Source organism: Chenopodium album, chromosome 25, assembly GCF_948465745.1.
Source record: "Chenopodium album chromosome 25, dcCheAlbu1.1, whole genome shotgun sequence".
In the NCBI taxonomy this organism is placed as follows: Eukaryota; Viridiplantae; Streptophyta; class Magnoliopsida; order Caryophyllales; family Amaranthaceae; genus Chenopodium; species Chenopodium album.
In genome coordinates this window covers 28,979,276-28,998,212 of record NC_137858.1, presented here as the reverse complement: position 1 = coordinate 28,998,212, position 18,937 = coordinate 28,979,276, and the positions used below count along the sequence as shown (strand labels likewise).

The window sequence follows — 18,937 nt, the reverse complement described above, 5'->3', positions numbered from 1 at the left end:
ATGCGGCAAAGAGAAATCTCTATTCAAAGATAAGTTGGAAAATTCCTCACCTTGGGGGTTCCACCTGACTTCTGCTCCTCATTCGTCCGTTTCCCAAAATGGACGAACAATAGACTGCTGCAGCGGATGTTGTTGTCTTCTTGGAGGCCAAGAGCTTCTCCATTGCTTTGTCTATACAAAGAAACAAGAGTTAGAAATTCACAAGTCTAAATCAAAGATAGCTAAACATGAAAAGATCAAATGGCCTACTAACTCTCGGCATCTTTATACTAAGACCGCAAGCAGCCAATTACACCCAGTTAGAAAGCCACTCAATGCGAGGGATGTAACTTTGGGGGGTGACCTCCTTCTCCCCTTTCTGTTCGTTGGTCTAGACGGCCAAGGTAATCAGGCCTCGGTCCAAAATCTCCTCCTTCACCCGCCTGGGGACAGGAGGCAAAGCTTTCTTCCCGGCAAGAAATAGAGGGTTCCAGTTCCACCGGTTGTATTTTTTTCCGTAGACGGTCAGGAGAAGAGACTATGTAAAACTTTTTCTTCCAGTCCTTCCACTTGGACCCCTCCCAACCGCCATCATATAGCCCTTGTAGCTAGACAGAGTGAACAATCCCGCACCACTTGATTGAGGCGTCTTGCTCAAGTAGTGCATGTGGGCGAATGCCTCGAAGCTGGGATCCACCCTCAGCATTACACAAGTGGCAACGTAGCCCATGATATTGACCCAAGAGTTGGGGGCTAGTTGCCGAATACCTAGTTGGTATCCATCAAAGATTCTCTCCACGGGCAGATGGAGAGGGAAGCGCATACCATCTTGAATTGCTGCCTCGTAGCAGCCAAAGCACTTGTCATTGTAGCTGGCATGCTCTGGCCAGACGACTGTACCTACAGCATCCGACATAAACAAAAAGAAGCCATGTTCAATGACATACTTTGAGATTAACGTAGCCAAGTCATCCTTTATAGTGGCCCGCCTGCTTGTAAGAACATGCAGATGATAAGGAGCATGTTCCAGCCGGTGTAAGGCAGATGGCTCAGCCCAACCTTCGCCCCTGTCAACTAATAGGGACTCCCTTGCTACATTTAGCTTGGCCCGCGCCTCCTCCGAGTCAATGGAGGTGCTATCAGAAGATGACGAGGCAGAGTCATCATCAGAGCTCTCATCAGAGATGGGGCCCGCCGGCTGGTGCCAGCAGTGTCCTTCCCCATCCTCTCATCCAACGCCTGAACAAGCGGCTCGGGAATTTATTCGTTATCTGAATCCTCCAAAATTGACAAGCCAGGGGTACTAATAGGACTTGGAGAACGTTCATAAAATGGATTAGGAGGAAGGTCATGAGTTGGGCTTGGAGGATGATTAGAGAGTTCGTTTACAGGCGCCCTAATTGAGCCTTCAAAGTATATTGTTGAGCCTTCCGAATGGTGCCATGAACTATCTAGATGATATGTCCTACTTGTTCACTTTGTTCTGGCCATAGTGTCCAGCACAGACACGATACAGTCGGATTAGGTGAAGTTCGCAAAGGGGAGTCCACGAGCATTCGACACCCCTAGTTTTAGATTCACCCGTCCCCGGCGACTGCCTGATCGCTAACCTAGGCCGTGCCGTGTGCGTTTAGGAAACTATTTTCGAAAAGAAAAAGAAATAAAAAAAAAGTAAAAGAAAGGAAGCAGGCGGTTACCTTATGAAGGTACGAGAGCTGGTCGGAAAAGCTGGGACGTTTGCTCTACAGCCGGTTTTGGTAACGGCTGGCGGATGCTTGCACGAAAAAGACAAAGTTCTTAGAAGTTAAAAGGCTCTAGATTCTCTCTCAAGATTCACGCAAACATGTGAATTATGGGGGAGGGTCAACCCCTATTTATAGAAAGGGTGAAAATTCTAGGGTAAAACCCTAAAGATTCACCCATGGTAAAAAGGTAAAAAATCAAACCACTCTCTGACCAACACCTATCACAAGCGTCACATGGCAAGCCACGTCACCCATGTGAGGGGCAAAGGATTTGGGTATTTCTACCCCGCCAAATAGCCCAATAAGAGCGCGACACGTGTAACTGGAAGAGGCATCCAAACGGACCTCCCATACGATGACACGTGTCACGCAGATATGGCCCCTGGGAATGGCGGCCTTTAAGGCCTAAATCTCAAGGGAGCCGCAAAACAACGCTTCCCTAAATCCTAGGTCATCAAACTCTAGGATAAGGCACACCTTTCTAGGACCCTTGACAAGGGAATAATCGCGTCGTCTAACGACTACACCTAGATCAAATATAATTTATACACCTAAACAAACCTAATACAAGTATAAGGCAAGTATAGGGGTCGAACCACAAGGAGACATGCATAAGCACCACATTCACTACTCAATACTTAAGCTACCTCGGAACGAGAAGTGTGAAAAGCTAAGAAATTAAACTAGAGATTAAGAATGATTAAAACCAATATAACTAAGCACCAAGGGAAGTAGGTAGATGCAGTTGCCAATTGATCGTGCAATAACACGAAAGCAAAGCAATGGTAAACTAAGCATGTAAGAATATCGAATTAAAGCTCAATCCAACCGCCTTCCGGGGTCAATCAAATCCCCCTAACATAGCCTCTATGTTTCCACACTAGAACCATATATTAGAAGATGCAATCAAAGAACTATCGATAGTAATGGATCTTAACTAAGTCAACTTCCGTTTCTTGTTAGCAAAGATTCACCTTTAATCAACTAACAATGTGCACTTGCAAGAAGATTAAAGAACATCAAACACACAAAGACTTTAATCACCATTAACAAAACCCCAACATCATAAGCATGAATCAATCAACAACTACACCATCCCCACACCCTTGGCTAGGGGACTACTCACAAATCATATTGAAAGCAATATCAATCATCAAATCAATAAGCATCAACATGATCAATAAGCAATGAAGGAAAATCAAAATAAGCAAATAAAACTAAATACAAAAGCAAAGAAAGAGAGTAAGAAATTGCTCATTAATTGAAGATGAAGATTTACAAAGGTTCAAGCAAGCTCCTTCTTCAATATCCAAGTTCATCAATGGAAATCCACACTTTCTCTCTCTACTAATGAAGTTTCTCTCACTAGATTAGGGCTAAAATGTTTCTAAGTAATGATAGATGATCCCCTAAACTTCTCTATGGCCTATATATATAGGTCCCCCAAAAGATACAAAAATACGAAATAATAAAGACCGCAGCTCAGCGGTGCGCGCCCGCGCACATACACTGCGCGCCCGCGCAGAAGTTGGGTGTGCGCCCTCGCAGATCTTGCGCGCCCGCAGATCTGTGGGTACGGAGAATGAGACCCATGGATGCGCGCCTTCTCTCAGCAATACTGCGCGCCCGCTCTTAAGGGTGTGCGCCCGCACACAAGGCGCACACATGGCGCACGCAACACTCTGTTTTGGTTCTGCTTCTGATGCTGTGCTGTGCGCGGGTTCTCCCAGAGCTGCGCGCCCGCACACATTAGTCGCGCGCCCGCACACTGAGCGCGCACAAGGCGCACAAATCTTCTGTTTGTGTTCTGCTCAAGGAGCCATCCTGCGCGGGTTCTCCCAGAGCTGCGCGCCCGCACACAGGGGAGTTTGGGAGTGAATTGTTCTTCTTCCAATGTCTTGGTTCCTACAAAACAAAAACAAAGAAAACAAGGAGAAAGGCAAACAAAGAAAAGAGGAACAAAAAGGAGAGAAAAGGGGGCAAACAAGCTACAAATGGGTGGGAAAAACCCGTAAAGAGTACACTAAATTGTGGCATAAATGCCACTCATCAACCCTATAAATAGGGAGATTCCCCCATTTATTAGGCACGTTCCAATTTTTTACACCACCTGTCACTCTCAAGAAACAGGCAGACACCTGATCTCGGAATCCGAGAAGATACTTTACTTTCCGCATCTTTTTACTCTGAATCCTTACTAACTTAATCTTCGGAGCCGGACCTCCGAACATCTGGAGTTCCGTTGTTTTGCGGGTACAGGCGACTTGGATCTAGTCTCTGAACTATAACTCTCCAGAGGGATAAAAACACCCAAAACATTTGGCTTTTAATTTTGTGAAAAAGGAAGATATTACGTGTTCAAGTCTCGCTCTCTAACTAGAGACTATCCAAGTTAGCCATCGTTACAACCCATAGGTAATCTGGTGTTGGAAACCTTGGACCATAATTAAGAACTAATCTTTTAACCTCTAAGTCCCCAGTGGAGTCGCCACTGTAAGGAGGGTGTGCCCATGTTAGGCCAGGGGATCCTTCTCCTTAAATGCCCATGGCCCTTTAAAAGCCTAGGACTTTAGACTTGTTATGGTGTATTAGGATTTTAATTCCTGACTGTTTGGGAGATCTTGAATTGGAGTTGATCCTATCATTACGCTTTTTTGTAAGAAACAAGTAAGGAGTCGCTAATGAGTTTTTGGAAAACTTAGAAACCTCGTTCATCCCTTTCTCCCAAGTAGGGTTCAAGGAATATTTATCATTAATCGTAAGTTTACCTATGCCCAAATTGGTCTACGTGTACTAGAGATGAGTTCGGGAGCGAGGGTACTAAAATAGCATGTACTGGCTCTTTCTTTTTCACAATTTCATCACCAAACAATATATGCATCGTGATACCTAAAAACTAAGTTAGTTTATTGTATTTACACGCGTCCATCATGTAGGAATTACATTGCAAAAGTCGTTATTCTTATTTAATTCAAATTCGTGAAAAGAACAAGAAATAGATCGACAATATTCGCCTTAACTTAGGTGATCAAACAACAATTAATTATTCAATTCCTAATCTTTGATTAACGAAAGAGCACTATGTGAAATTAATTAATTTAAAGTTTGTTTAAAGTGATCAAACAACACTAATTAATCCATAACAATAAAAGAAAAGTGATTTATCTAAGTTCTCAGGAAACTAACGTTCTTCTTTGTGTGCTTAGATCTCCGTTTTAGATGTTTATGGACCTTCCTTTTTCTTTGTACTTCCAAGGGCTTCAATGGATTCAATTAGGTTGGAAAGTATTTGGGAAGAGAGAAGAAAAGTAGTATGATAGTAAGATCTCCATTTTTAGGGTTTAGAATTTGGAAGAAAGAAGAAAAGTAATATGATAGTAAGAAGGTTTGAAAGATTAAGGATTTTAGAATTTAGGGTTTAGAATTCTGATTTTTTTGTTGTGATTAGGCTAAGAGAAGAACCCTATTTATAGGCGTAGGAATCTAGGTTTAGGGTTTTAGAGTCGCGGCATCAGGTGGCGTGCGCAACTCTCTGAGTTGCGCTAGGTGCCGCGCGCTGAGATGCGCTGGTTGCGGTTTGCCTAATACGAAAACGCGTTTAAAACTCCTTTAACTTTTGATTGTAAAGTTGGATTAAGGCATGTGAGATATCATTGGAAATCTCTGAATGTCTAATTTTAAATGTTATTAGAATTAGGTTAAAATCTATTATGGATCAAAAGTTATGACCGTTGGAGTGCAAGGGTGTCGCTTTATGGCCCGGTTTAGTGTTTTGATCATAAATTCTTCGTTTTAATTCGGAATTGGGCTTATAATATACTGTTGGAAAGTTCTTTGAAAGGGATATATCTATGTACAGGTCTTGAATGGAAATTTGATAGTTGGTTTATCCTGTTTGGCTCGTTTTTTCAACAATGTAAGATCCATTGGATCCAATCATTGCTCTTCACACATTTGGTTTTGTTATTAATTAAGTTTAAACATGTATGAGCACATTTAGCCCTCATTAGTAATTGAACAAGGCTCTAAGGTAACTTGGTCTCAAATATGGATTTTAACTTACTTCATAATGCTTTTCGTAGTCCATAAACACTTCAACTTCGATCTAACATGAAGAACGTGTTTTTGTAACATCATCGCACTTCCTGCCGAGACAAGAGGCCAAAAGTAGGTGTCTACAGCTGCCTAAAGCTACAAATCAAGGAATCTTTTGGGTCTTATCTGGGTTTGCCGGTCGACTTAGGTCGTCGCAAGGTTTCTAAGTTTCTAAGCTTTTTCTGCAAAGTATCCCTCCCTCTTGACTTTGCCTCCAGTGAGACCTGTTGGTCGATCTTGAGGGAGTAAGGGTTTGACTATAGGAATGCAAACGATATTCAAGGGTGTTGCATGGAATGTGGCTTTGGTTCTAAAGTGCGTATTTTAGAGGATGATTAGGCCCCCTTGTTCGATTGAAATCTAGTGTTGGTGGGTCGGACGTCTCGACCCATGTGTCTTCTATCATTAATCCGCGTTAACCTTCATTGGTTCATTGGTTTTTTTATTGTCCTACGGCGTCCCGTATTTTGTCAGCGCAACGCCCTCAGTAGCTCATGGATGATTTTGTGTATTGGAAGTTCACAAGGGACGATAGCTTCTCTACTAAGTCTACTTATTCTTTGCTTGTCCGCCTCTCAATGGAGAACATTGTTAGTCAGCCTACTTCGGATACATGGTGGAAAAAGATGTGGGGAATGCCTATTCTTTCAAAATTGAAGATTTTTTATTGGAAGATTCTCCATAACGCCTTGCCCTTTTTGGCTTCACTGTGCTTGAGGGGTGTTCCGGTTAATCCCATTTTTGTTTTTTGTAGGGAAGCTCCTGAATCGACTTCTCACCTTTTCCAAGATTGCTCCTTCGTTCGACACCTTCTTACTTGTAGATTTCCGTTGTAGGATAACCCTTGCTTATCAGGACGACCTTTTGAGGTATGGTTCTCAAAATTGATTACGGAGTTTGGTTCCCGTAAGCAATGGAGGGGCCTACGCTCCTTTTTATGCCTCTTTTGGGCTATTTAGTTGTCGCAAAATCAGTTCATTTTCAGGCACACGCTGTATTCTCCTACCTCTATTTTTTCCATTGCGTATGAGTGGAGTGGGTTTCTCGTGGTGATCAAGCTGGTCTGTTTTTTTTTTTTTTTTTTTTTTGCAGTCCTTGTCTGATCAGCAGGGACAGGTTAATCATTCTATACCTCGTCCTTTTGCTTGTCTTCGGGGTGTGTCGAATGATCAGGTGCAGGTTTGCCTTATTCTTGATGGGGTGTGGTCTGCTGCGGACTATTCGGCGGGAGCGGGATGGATTTTTCGTAGGTTAGACTCGGATCAGGTTTCAGGGGGTGGTTCTAGGGCGTGTCGGGCTGCGCCCGCTTTCCAGGCTGAACTTCATGATAGGAATGGTGTCCTTCGAACAAGTGTATTATTTTTCCGATAGAGGGTTATGAATTATTAGAAAGCTAATTATTCAGTGAGGTTAAGCAATCGGAATGCCTAGCTGGAGAACGCTTCTTGTAGACACCCATTTGTGTCTACCCAAAACCAAACCCAGTGATGAAATACCTTTCATGTCGAATGATAATCGAATGAAGTGAAAGTGTGGAAAGTCTAGTGTTGCGGTTAGATTTTATTAAAAATCTTTCTTTCTGTTTTCGAAAACCTACTTTATTTTATGAAAACGTCCAATCCAGCTTATTTTTGTCCATGATAAGGGTCCAATAATGGTGTAGTTGGATGGGGCTTTAAAAGACCTTTCCGACGATATATTATAAGCCAATTCCGATGAATAATGAGGAAGTTATGGCCAAAATACTAAAATGGGCTCAAACCAGATTTTACCTACGACCTAATGATCATGTGGAGAGTCCAAGGGTTTAATCCTATTCCTAAACTAATTAGGATTGATTAGAATCTTCTATTAGTTTCTAAAAGATCTTAATAATCCTTTTTGAAAAGATAAGATTAAGGAATTTGAATTAAATATAAACTTCCCTTTTCATAAAAACTTTCCTTTTTTAAGTCCTAATTCTATTCGAATTTAAAGATGTTCAAAGATAGTCGGATATTATTTTCGTACCCTCATCCCCGAACCCTATTTGGTTCAAAACCTTTTGGAGTTGACGATCTCATGGATCGTTAAGGGGTGTAACCTTCACCTCGTGAACGGTTTACAAGTTCCTAAAAGTTGTTGGCGACTCTTTTGCTCTCTACTTTTCTTTCCCTTTGGACGCCATCATACTTAAGTATATGATCACAGTGGGGTTCAAGCTTGGGGTTATGATGCTTGAAATATTCCCTACAGTTTTTGGCGACTCCACTGGGGAGGATTTCTATTTTAATTCCTAAAATTTATTTTGGCAATGATTTAGAATGAGTGGATGAGACTCGAAAAGTTCTAAGAATTTTATGTGTGAGGGGATGATGCTTGGGTGTGATCAGGAATATTAATGAAGAATTAATATTCCAGTTTAATCTTGACTGAACCCTTCGGGTCACACCCAAGCAAACAAACGATCCGTAACAACGAATTAATTTGAAAGGAATTAATGAGTCATTCGAGTATTATGAGCATAGACGTCAAATATCGAGCTAGGAGCGTCGAGACCGAGCGTCACAAGTTGAGTCGGAATAATGAGACGACGAGACAATAAATCAAGCAATCAACAAGTTTAGCCGAGCGTGCCTAGTAGGCATCGCAAGGCTAGGCAGGTTGGCCAAGAATGCTAGGCAAGCCACGGCACTAACCGCACCATCGCAAGGCCAATAGCACACATGTGCGTGCTGGGCCTCGTGCATGGTAGTGTGGGCTTGCTAGCAATGCTAGCAGCACCAGCCGTATACAAGCAGCAGCAGCCCACATTGCGTGTGTGGCTTGCTACGCGCATGTGCATGCTAGTGCATGGCCAGCACGCATTGTTGTCGCGGCAAGCAAGCAGCGCCCAACAACAGCCCGCTAGCAAGCGAGGCATGCTTGCTGGGCCGCGCATGCTAGAGACCAGCCGGTAGGCCCATCCAAGGGGCCAAGCGCCAGCAAGGCAGCCTTGGAGCCCAAGGCTAGGCGTGTCAGCTGGCGATAGCTGATTGGGTCCGAGAGAGACGTGAGGGGCGATTTGTGGAAAGCTTGGGGAGGAAGGAAACGTTCCCCTTCCCTTGTGGTCCTCACCTACTATCTCTCTCTTGGTTTTCTACTTGTTGATTCTTGATTGCATTGTCTTTTTCTTTTGATTTTTTATTTAAGTTAAAAATGGAAAAAGGGGACTTTACCAACTCTCCCACATTGATGGGAGAGAGGAATGTTCATGAGAATTTCTCTATAAATACCAAGCTTTGGGATTTGAAAACTTCACTTGAGTTGAGCTTGAAAGGATCATCCATATGGTTGAATACTTTTGGTCATATAAAACTCGAGTAGTCTTATTTTGGTCTATCCCGGCTAAGATTCGGGTAAGGGCTAGAAGGGTCGTGTTTGCGGGTAGACTTTGTGGGAGGTTCTCGCAATTGCGAAACTCGTAGCTTTTGAAGTAAGAGCTCTCTAAGGAGCGAAGCACGCTACAAGGGGTAAAATAGTGAATCTCTCTCTTTGTTAATTGTCTTGTTAATTATGCATTAGTTATATTAATTGGGAGAGGGTTTTGGGGTCGGGTTTTGTATTCCGCGGGAAGTCGGACTTTCCGAAACCAACACTTTAGGCTTGTGTTTGGGGCCTTCAGGCAACTATCCATAGAGGGTTATAATCGTCTTTTGATTTATACAGATAACGCTAATATGGTTTCGTCTCTTCAACATGATCGTCCAATAGAGGTCTCATGCTTATTGTTATTGGCTGATATTCGTTGTCTTCTCGAGGGTCTCCCCGTTTGCAGGATCTCTAAAGTGCCTCGGGATTGGGTTAGCCCATCCCACAAGGGCGGAGCCATGGGGGGGCTGGTGGAGGCTCGGCCCCCCGTGGCCCAATAGGCGGCCTTTATATTTTGAAGGCTGGCCCCCATAGATATATACAATAAAGGTGGACTTATATGTAACTTTCTAGTGTATAGCTTAGTGGTTAGAGTGGAATATGTAAGCTTTATCAAATGTTGGTTTGGTGTTCGATTCTTGTGGGTGTCACTTTTATGTTTTTTTTTAAATTATTCTTTTTTTTTTAACGGCAATCCCTTTTTTCTCACTTTTTTAAAGGAAATTTTTTTTTCCCCACTTGAAATGACTAATACTATTATTTTTACTCTTTATTTCTTTTATCCCTTCAATCTTACGTTTTATTTGTTTATCAATTGTTTTGATTTCAAACTTTCTTTTATTATTTTTTTCTATATTCTAATTTACTAAATTAGTAAATTGCATAACTTTTTTTTACAAAAATTATTCTTTATTTCTATATATATTTTATTGATTTCTTACCAAAAAAAATATATTTATTTTATTGATTTTTGAGCAAATGAACCACAAGAGCAATACGTACAAAATATAAACGGGAGGACATAGGAGGAAATGAACCCTATATTCTTATATCGTACACAAATCCTTCGATTGAAGCAATAAGGCAAGACTTTATAGGTTGTAATGTTGATTATTTTGATGAAATAATTTATGTTGCTTAATAAAATATAGTCAAATCTAATTTATAATATCGCAAATTAATACCATCGGGATATACAATATTTTGTTACTTAATAAACCTCGGCCCTCCATATTTCAATTCCTGGCTTCGCCCCTGCCAGCCCATTGGCTAGCCAGGCGTGCTAGTGAACGTAGGAACTAGCTTAATATTAATTAATATTGACTTGATGTTGAACAATTTAATTTAATCATCACTATTTTCAAGACTTGTATTACTATTACGGCTTGGACAAATGATGTTATTTCTATTACATATTAATTTTTATTATTGTATTAGACGCTAAAATTAACGTATTTTAATTGGTATATTTAGATTAGATTCAAATAACAGAATTTTAATTCGGATTAAATTGAGAGAGTAATTCGGATCATATCGAATTGAATTATAAAAATAAAAACTAAATTATATTTAGAATTGGATTGAATTTAACCTAAATCCGAAAAAAATCGAACAAACACCCCTAAACAAAATACTTGTAATAGAAATCGTTTACTCATTATTATTATAGTCTTCCTTTAATTTTGGGCCGGTTTTGGCTTTACATGGTGAGCTTCGGGTATAGACTGCTTCTATTCTCCAGATGCTATAATTGAACATATAGGTAGTACACAATTAGAAATTGTTTTGCTCACATCAAAGTAAGAAGATATTGCAACACGTAACACGTCTGATTATTTGATAGATACAATTTCATGGTGGTCCATCAAATACAATAGGTGCACCGTATGACTTTTTCAGTCAACTGCCGGTGCTTTTGTCATTTTCCCTAGTTTCTCAACTTCACAAGATTTTAAAACTCTTACTCTTATTATTGCTAACACAAATCCATCCAAACTATAAAGACACATTTTTTTTTTTTTTTTTTTGACTTGACCATAATAATATTCAGCAACTTATGAAGCATATAGCATAATAAGATGGCATATTCAGTCATTACATTCTTCACCATAATTTATGGTTTTGCATTGCTTTTAGATTCATACCACTTCGCTTTTTGCTCTTCTTTAGTACCCTCTCAATATAATAAATTCAAATTTAACTAATGTCGACTTTCTAGTACTTCAATTTATGGAAGTTCCTACAAGACACTTTTTTGGTGTTTAGAGAGCCACAAGGACGGGGGGTGAGAAACGATTTCAGAATCTCCTGGAATCGAGAGGGAAGCTCACTCTCAATCCTACAAGACTCTTACATTCCTATAACTATGGCTTTAACCGAAGTCCAATTCTAGCTGCATCAATTTACCCGTCAATTGACTCTAAAGTCTAAACAATGTTTGATCATTTCATCTTGGACTTGTCAAATTTTGACTCAATCCTAACCCGGGTCCCAAATGTAAATAATAACTTTGAGGGGGAAAAAAAATCCTTGGAACCTCATTCATATAATCAATCCCAGACACGGATTACATACTCACATAGGGTAAAACCCAATCCAACAAGTTTTTGACCTAGCCTAAGAACTTATCTTAATAATTTCATTTAATTTGTACTATAGTTTGATTTAATTTAGTGACTTGAATGACTATTCTACTGTGAGCAATTCGGGTAAATATATACCAAGGTAGTGTTGCATTTTTACATATCACTTTAAAAATAAAGTTGACTTGAAGAAATCACGTGGTTATGCACGGAGAAACTAAGAAATTCTAATGGTATTTATTGTGGTACCATTATAAACATATTTAGTACCATGGAAAGTTGTTAGTACTATTAGAGAAGACATCAATACTCCATATGTACCATGTACTCGTATATGTTTATTTGTACTATCATCTGTTTCATTAGAGTACTTAATAATACCATTAATAGGTTCAATAATACCAATAAACTAAGTATTATCTAAAATCTTGTTGGTATATTTGCACATATATCCAACATATGTAAAATCTTATGTAAGTGGACTCCATTAATGGTCTAAAATGTGCATAAACAAGCATAAAAGTCTATTTGTTACAATTAAAAAAGAACAAGGAAAGTATTTCACATAAAATAATTAAAATAGAAAATCGTATCAAAATTTATTGACCTAGGATTGACCTAAAGCTAAGATATTCAACTAAGTAATAGCGTATTACTTGACCAAACCCGAAAATTAACATATCTAGAATGACACAAATTTAAAATTCTTGAACCCAAACCCGACCCAACTAACACTTTTGACATTGGGGGTGTTTGGAAACCAGCTTTTCAGTTGGCTTTTGGCTTTTGGTTTCTTCAAGTTGGTCAAACAGCCAAAAAACATGTTTGGTTAGTGGCTTTTTTAACTAGCTGAAAAGCTGGCTTTTAAGCTAAAAGCCAAAAGCTAGTTGGAGCAGCTTTTGGCATATGGCTTTTGGCTTGTTGACATAATTAATAATTAATAATTGATAATTGATAATTAATAATTGATAATTGATAATTGATAATTAATAATTAATAAATAATAATTAATAATTAATAATTAATAATTAATAATTAATAATTAATAATTAGTAATTAGTAATTAATAATTAGTAATTAGTAATTACTAATTACTAATTACTAATTACTAATTAATAATTAGTAATTAATAATTAGTAATTAATAATTAATAATTAATATTTTTTTGAAACATAAATTATTAGTATTTAATAATTAGTTTTTAATAATTAATATTTAATAATTAATAATTAATTATTATCATTGAATAATTAGTTTTTAATAATTAGTATTAAAATGGAGTAATATACAATTATTAGTAATTTCTAACCAATAATTAATTAATTTAAATTATAATTAATTATTATTAAAATATTGTAACCTTATTGTAAATAATTAATAATTAATTTACAATTATAATTACCAATAATTTATTATTTTAATTAATATTAAAGTAATATATTAGTTCATTAGTGTTAATATAGTTTAACAACAGCTAGCACCCAACAGCCAATTTACCAAACACTACAACTCTAGTCAAACAGCCAACTCAAAAGCCAATCTAAACAGCCAGTCAAACCAACCAACTAAAACAGCCGACAGCCAACAGCCAATAGCCAATTGCCAAACAGGGCCATTGTCTAGCTTTCAAATACCAATCGAACCCGAATATGTAAAACTATCAAATGGGATGCAACTAACAAGATAACTGGAAAATAGCTGGAAGATTAGGTTAAAAATTGACCGGACAAACCAACCCAACAAGATTGGGTTCTGGACATATTTTGATGACAAAAACCACGGGTATACAATTCCATATAAGCTCCCAATTTGGACTATTAGTTAAGGGAATCGCCAGTCACGCCAGAAATAATGGACTCATTCTCACTACGCATGTGAGTTGCTCTGAAAAATGATAGATTGAAGGTTCTAGTTTAAATTCTACTGTATCTTACAGCTGTAATACATCGAAATAAAATACTCAAGTAGTTACTTTCAAGTTCTACCAAGTAGAAGCTTCATGTAAGCCAAACTAAATCTCCTTCATAAAGGTTACAAATTATTTTTTCTGAATATATGGGGTCTGAGTAATTAGGTATGGGTCAATTTTATCAGGTCGTCGATTAATCTGATGGTAATGACTTTGTGAGCAATTTTACCTACATCTGAGTAACACGCAATCACCCCAATATATGTGAGCATAAGGGAAACCATGCGACTGAGGTAGTAAAAGATGAAATAAAGAATATTGTTAGAATTCCCTCAAAAAAAAAAAAAAAAAAAAAAAAAAAAAAAATATTGTTAGAATGGATGAAGGTAGTTGTAAAAGGACAAATATGATGATTTTGAGCTGTTGCACCTTCGCAACTGTAATATTGTGCATTCATGTAAACTAGAGCCACCAATTTTTTCTTACAAAAGAATAGGCCCTCAAAGAACAAAAAGGAATGAGAAAGGCAATAAATTACAAAGTTAATTAAAAAATGGGCAAATTTTCTACCATATGAAAGGGCACTTTAGAATTCTTTGTTCCATAACGAATTCATGCATCATCACTGAAACCCCTCCTGCATACCTCTTGCATCAATAGGGCGAACAAGCCCCGGAAACCTGAGGGCGGGGGGAATTAAAAAGAAGCCTCACTCTCATCCCTCTTGGATCTCCTACAATCACGACCTGCTATATGCTCTGGTTTCTCTTTTCTTCCAGCCTTGAAGGTTTTGTACCTGTAGTATCACTTCTGCCCCCATTGATTTATGTTGCACTAATACTGTTCATTGTATCCCCTACAAAATCCTAAACTGTATATGTCCAACTTTGATCAATCAACCTGTTCACCAATCAAATCGAGACCAACCAGCAAGAACGAAACCCCTTGAAAGAGTAAGAAGTAGAAGTGGATGCCCTGAGCTGAGAGCAGACTCCGAGCTGAAGCAGTTAATAGCAGGAACGCAAGGGACAATTCCTTCATGTAAATCCTATTGTGCTTCTTTTTCTTCTTTTTCTGCTCTTGCTTTAGTAGTTCCTCTTTCATTGCTGCCATGGTAGGTTCTGAAGAGCCCCTTTCAAGGATTTGCTCTTTCTCACCTAAGGAGACAAGATCACCTTCTGATGAACGGCCTGACTTTTTGGTGACAACCCACTCATATGCACTACCCAATTGAAACAAACCAGAGATCATGGCATTGAACTTTGTGATCGACATAGTATTCTCAAATAAAAGATACGGGACAATAAATGGGAAGGATTTTGGGGCGGGAAGGATGTTGAGAAAGGACATGGTGGCTGGAATGTAGCACACAACCCAAGCAGGGAGCTCTGCCTCAGGGATGAACATGGTCATTGGGAGGATTATACAGAAAAGAGTGAAAGAGTAGAAGGGCAAAATCAACTTCCTCAAGAGGAAAAAGAGGAAAATCATATTCGCCTTTTTCCAAAAGCACATCTGCAAATCAATCATTGGATAAATTTCAATTCAAATTCATTCTACTAATGTTCCAAATTCATACAAATCAAATGAAACCCAATTTTTTCTTCTTCAAGTTACCTTTGAGTGGATAATGTCAGGCAAACAAAGACGGAATAACTGCATTGGCCCTGAGTGCCATCTATGTTGCTGTTTTCTATAAGCTTCGTAAGATTCCGGTAATTCACATTGGCACTACAAATATTATATTCCAGGGAACAAAATACATTTAGTAATTAATAAAGTTAATAATCATAAAAGACTTGGTCTTTATAGCACAACTAACAAATGAATCAAGTAAAAGAGACACAAAGATAATTAAAGAAAAACAGATGGGATTACAACTGGTAAGAAAGGGACAGGAAATAAAAGGCAGGATAGGGAATACCTCAACATCATTGAGGAAGACAAACTTCCAGCCTTGAAGATGAGCACGAACCGCAATGTCCATGTCCTCTACTGTCGTTCTCTCCAACCATCCACCTGATTCCTCAAGCGCCTTAATTCTCCACACACCGGCAGTTCCATTAAAGCCGAAGAAGTTGATAAAGTTCCCATTCACTTGCTGCTCCACCTCAAAGTGGAATGTCAAGTTTATGTTTTGCAACCTTGTTAGTAAATTCTCATCCTTGTTCACAAATGACCACCTTGCTTGCACTAACCCCACTTCTTCATTATCCTGTCCCATTTCATTCAAACACCCACATTAACCCTCTACACAAAATTTGATCTCTCATATTCCGTAATTCAAACCAATAATAACAGAACACAACTACTTTTGTTCATCATACATTCATCTATACACCTAACTAATGGTAATTCGGAGTCAAATTAACAATAATAGTGATATATAAACCAATACAAAACGAATAGTTACCTTAAAATGGATGACAGTCCGCTTAAGGAAATCAGGAGTAGGTTGAAAATCAGCATCAAAAATGGCAACAAATTCGTAATCCTTAACCGAGCTGCAATTCATAGCTGACTTAAGATTGCCCGCTTTATACCCATCTCGAATCACCCGGTGCCGGTATACGATATTAGCACCCTCCGATTCCCACTTATTAACCTCCTCCCTAATCAACATTTGAGCTGTAGGATCATCCGAATCATCTAGAACTTGAATTAACATCTTCGACTTCGGCCAATCTAAATTACACACTGCACCAATAGATTGCTGATAAACCTAATAACTCAACCAAACAACAAAACACAACATACACTAATCAAACACTGAACAAAATCAAAGATAAGTTCAATTAGCAGGGTTAATTATCAAATTTACAAGTTATACCTCTTTCTCATTGCACATGGGGATCTGAACAAGAACCATGGGGAAGTACCCACCGGCCTCGCCGCCCTCCACATCCATGATTGAATCAATTTTAGGGACAGGTTTGATCTTCCGAAAGCGGATCCAAAAACATCCTAAACATAACACAAGTCTATCCAAAGATTGGATGAGAAACAGAACAATGCAGAAGTTTGTAAGCCATTGAAGAGGTGGAGCAAGGTACCCAACCCTAATCAAAACCCACTTATTATACATCCATCCGAAGAACCCCCGAAAGCCGAACCCGAAAATGGCATTTCCATTCATAACAATGTGATCAAAATACAGTGCGGAATCCGCCAAATGCCAGCCCTTGAAATAAGCAGCAACCTCAACACAAAGAAGGATCATTGACATAGCTAAGAAAACCCGAATGAAGGTATGAAGACGAGAGCGAACAGCGGAGTTCTCGGTCCGAAGTGAGTCGGTGGAGTCGGTGCGGCCAGACTTGACTCGACGGCCGACAGCGGAAGCGAGGGACGAGAGACAACCAGCAGCACGGTGGGCTTTAAGGAGTAGAACCCAGGTGAGTTGTTTAGCATTTTTTCCACGAAATTTTCTGGATTTCTTAGGCATGAAATCGTCTTCATCAGAAGATGGGGTTTCGATCTCTGAGATCGACCAATTTGGGTTCTCCATTTTGATTACAACTGGTGTTCCTCTGTGTAGTTTTTGGCTGTCCTTTGCTCCTCCGCCCCACCATGGTACCATCTTGTTGTTCTCTTCACTCTCGTTGTCCTTGAGTTCGGTTCGAATTAACTTACACAAATACAATAGATAATGTAGTAGTAATGTTTATGCTACAACATCAAAGGCATTGTAACGATTTCAGGGGGAAATGAACAACAAAAATGGGACAAAAAAAATAAGATTTGGAAGATGAGGAAATTTGGGAGATAATTAAAAGACAAAGAATAAATTTGGCATTTGAAGAGAGATGGATTTTGGCAGAGAAATATAGCAAAGAGATGACGAAGAGAGGAGAGAGAGAGAGAGCGGCGTAGGGAAAGTGATAGACAGGTATGGTGGTGGTAAGGTAGTAACAGACAGCTCAACACGTCTTTGATTCCAAGTACTCTCTTCCCCCTCTTCTCTTTACAATCAATTTTTTTTTTTCTTCTTTTATGACAATCCAACACTTTCTTTTTCGAGCTATTTTTATTCAAACTAGTTTTAGGCTCGGGCGATACATGTACATGATCGGTTAACCAAAAGCATGATTTATTTGAATGTTAATCGCCGAAATTAAGTCGAAATCAGGATTTTATTTTTTGGTTTTTTAAAAAAATAGGACAACTCCCACGAAAGGATGAAAACGATGGATGGAAAACAGAGAAGCCGGAGTGTTCCGACAAAATCATAAATAAAATAATCAATTCAATCAAACCTTTTCCACCTACTAATAAGAACAACCAACTTTTATTTAAAAATAATTTTTTTAAGAGGAAATAAAACAAAGAAAGTGCCCTTGAAATTACCTAGCTGAATGACATCTGGGAATGATTTAAAATTTTAAAAGTTTAAAACTTAAATCAAACCCCCAAAACCCAGAAAAAAGAATAATTTAATAATAAAAATGGGGTAATTAATTTTTTTACAGTTGTGTGTGATTTGAAGGAAATGAAATGAAATTGATTGCCCAGATATGGAGAATTAGGAATTTTGGCCCCTTCCTTTTTAGAGAATTGGGGCAAAATCTGGAAAAGTATCTGGGAATCAATAGCTCAAAAAAGGTTGTAAAATAAATTATTTTTTGGTTTTTAACATCTGTAGTAATAACTCCGTAACTAATGGATTTGAATGGTAAGGATTTTGTTTGATGTCTTTTTTTTTACCAAGATATGGTAAAAAAATTAAAAAAAGGATAAATAATTTTAATTTTTGATAATTATTAAAACAAAGTAAGGTTTTAGATTAGATTGACACGGTGAATAAGGGACAGAAAATAAGGAATTTGTAAATAAGGGATATGTTTCATATTTCATAAGGAACGTGTGATATACTAACAGAACATAAACATATTAATTAATTTGGTTGGTAGTGCCCATGTAGAAAATAATATGTACTGTAGTATTTAATATTTGTTGGCCTTATTTATTACTCCCTCCATTTCAGTTTGTTAGTCCCATATATTATTTTAGGCGTTTCAAAAAGATCTACCCATATTGAATGTATTTCACTTTTAACTTAGTTTTTATTTCCTATTTTATACATATTAAATTCTGATTGTTTAAATTAATTTATTGTGCATTGATGACATGACTCTAAGTATAAAAATTATTCCCTTGAATTATGCAATTATGGTTGATGGTTTCCTAAAAAAAATCAAAAAATTTTAAATAAGGCAAAACTATTTATGAATTGTATT

The 18,937-nt window shown here is 38.2% G+C and overlaps 1 protein-coding gene across 1 annotated transcript; it reads right to left on the bottom strand.

The window, feature by feature from the left end:
* Positions 1-14,087: 14,087 nt before the first annotated feature.
* Positions 14,088-17,295, bottom strand: LOC145614442 (putative xyloglucan glycosyltransferase 12). Its single transcript, XM_081669500.1, has 5 exons — positions 16,531-17,295; positions 16,114-16,422; positions 15,625-15,915; positions 15,318-15,431; positions 14,088-15,215 (listed from the first exon to the last, which is right to left on the bottom strand). Exons 1-5 carry the CDS (start codon positions 17,278-17,280, stop codon positions 14,592-14,594), a joined length of 2,088 nt encoding a protein of 695 aa, XP_081525626.1. The 5' UTR covers positions 17,281-17,295; the 3' UTR covers positions 14,088-14,591.
* Between the last annotated feature and the right edge of the window lie 1,642 nt (positions 17,296-18,937).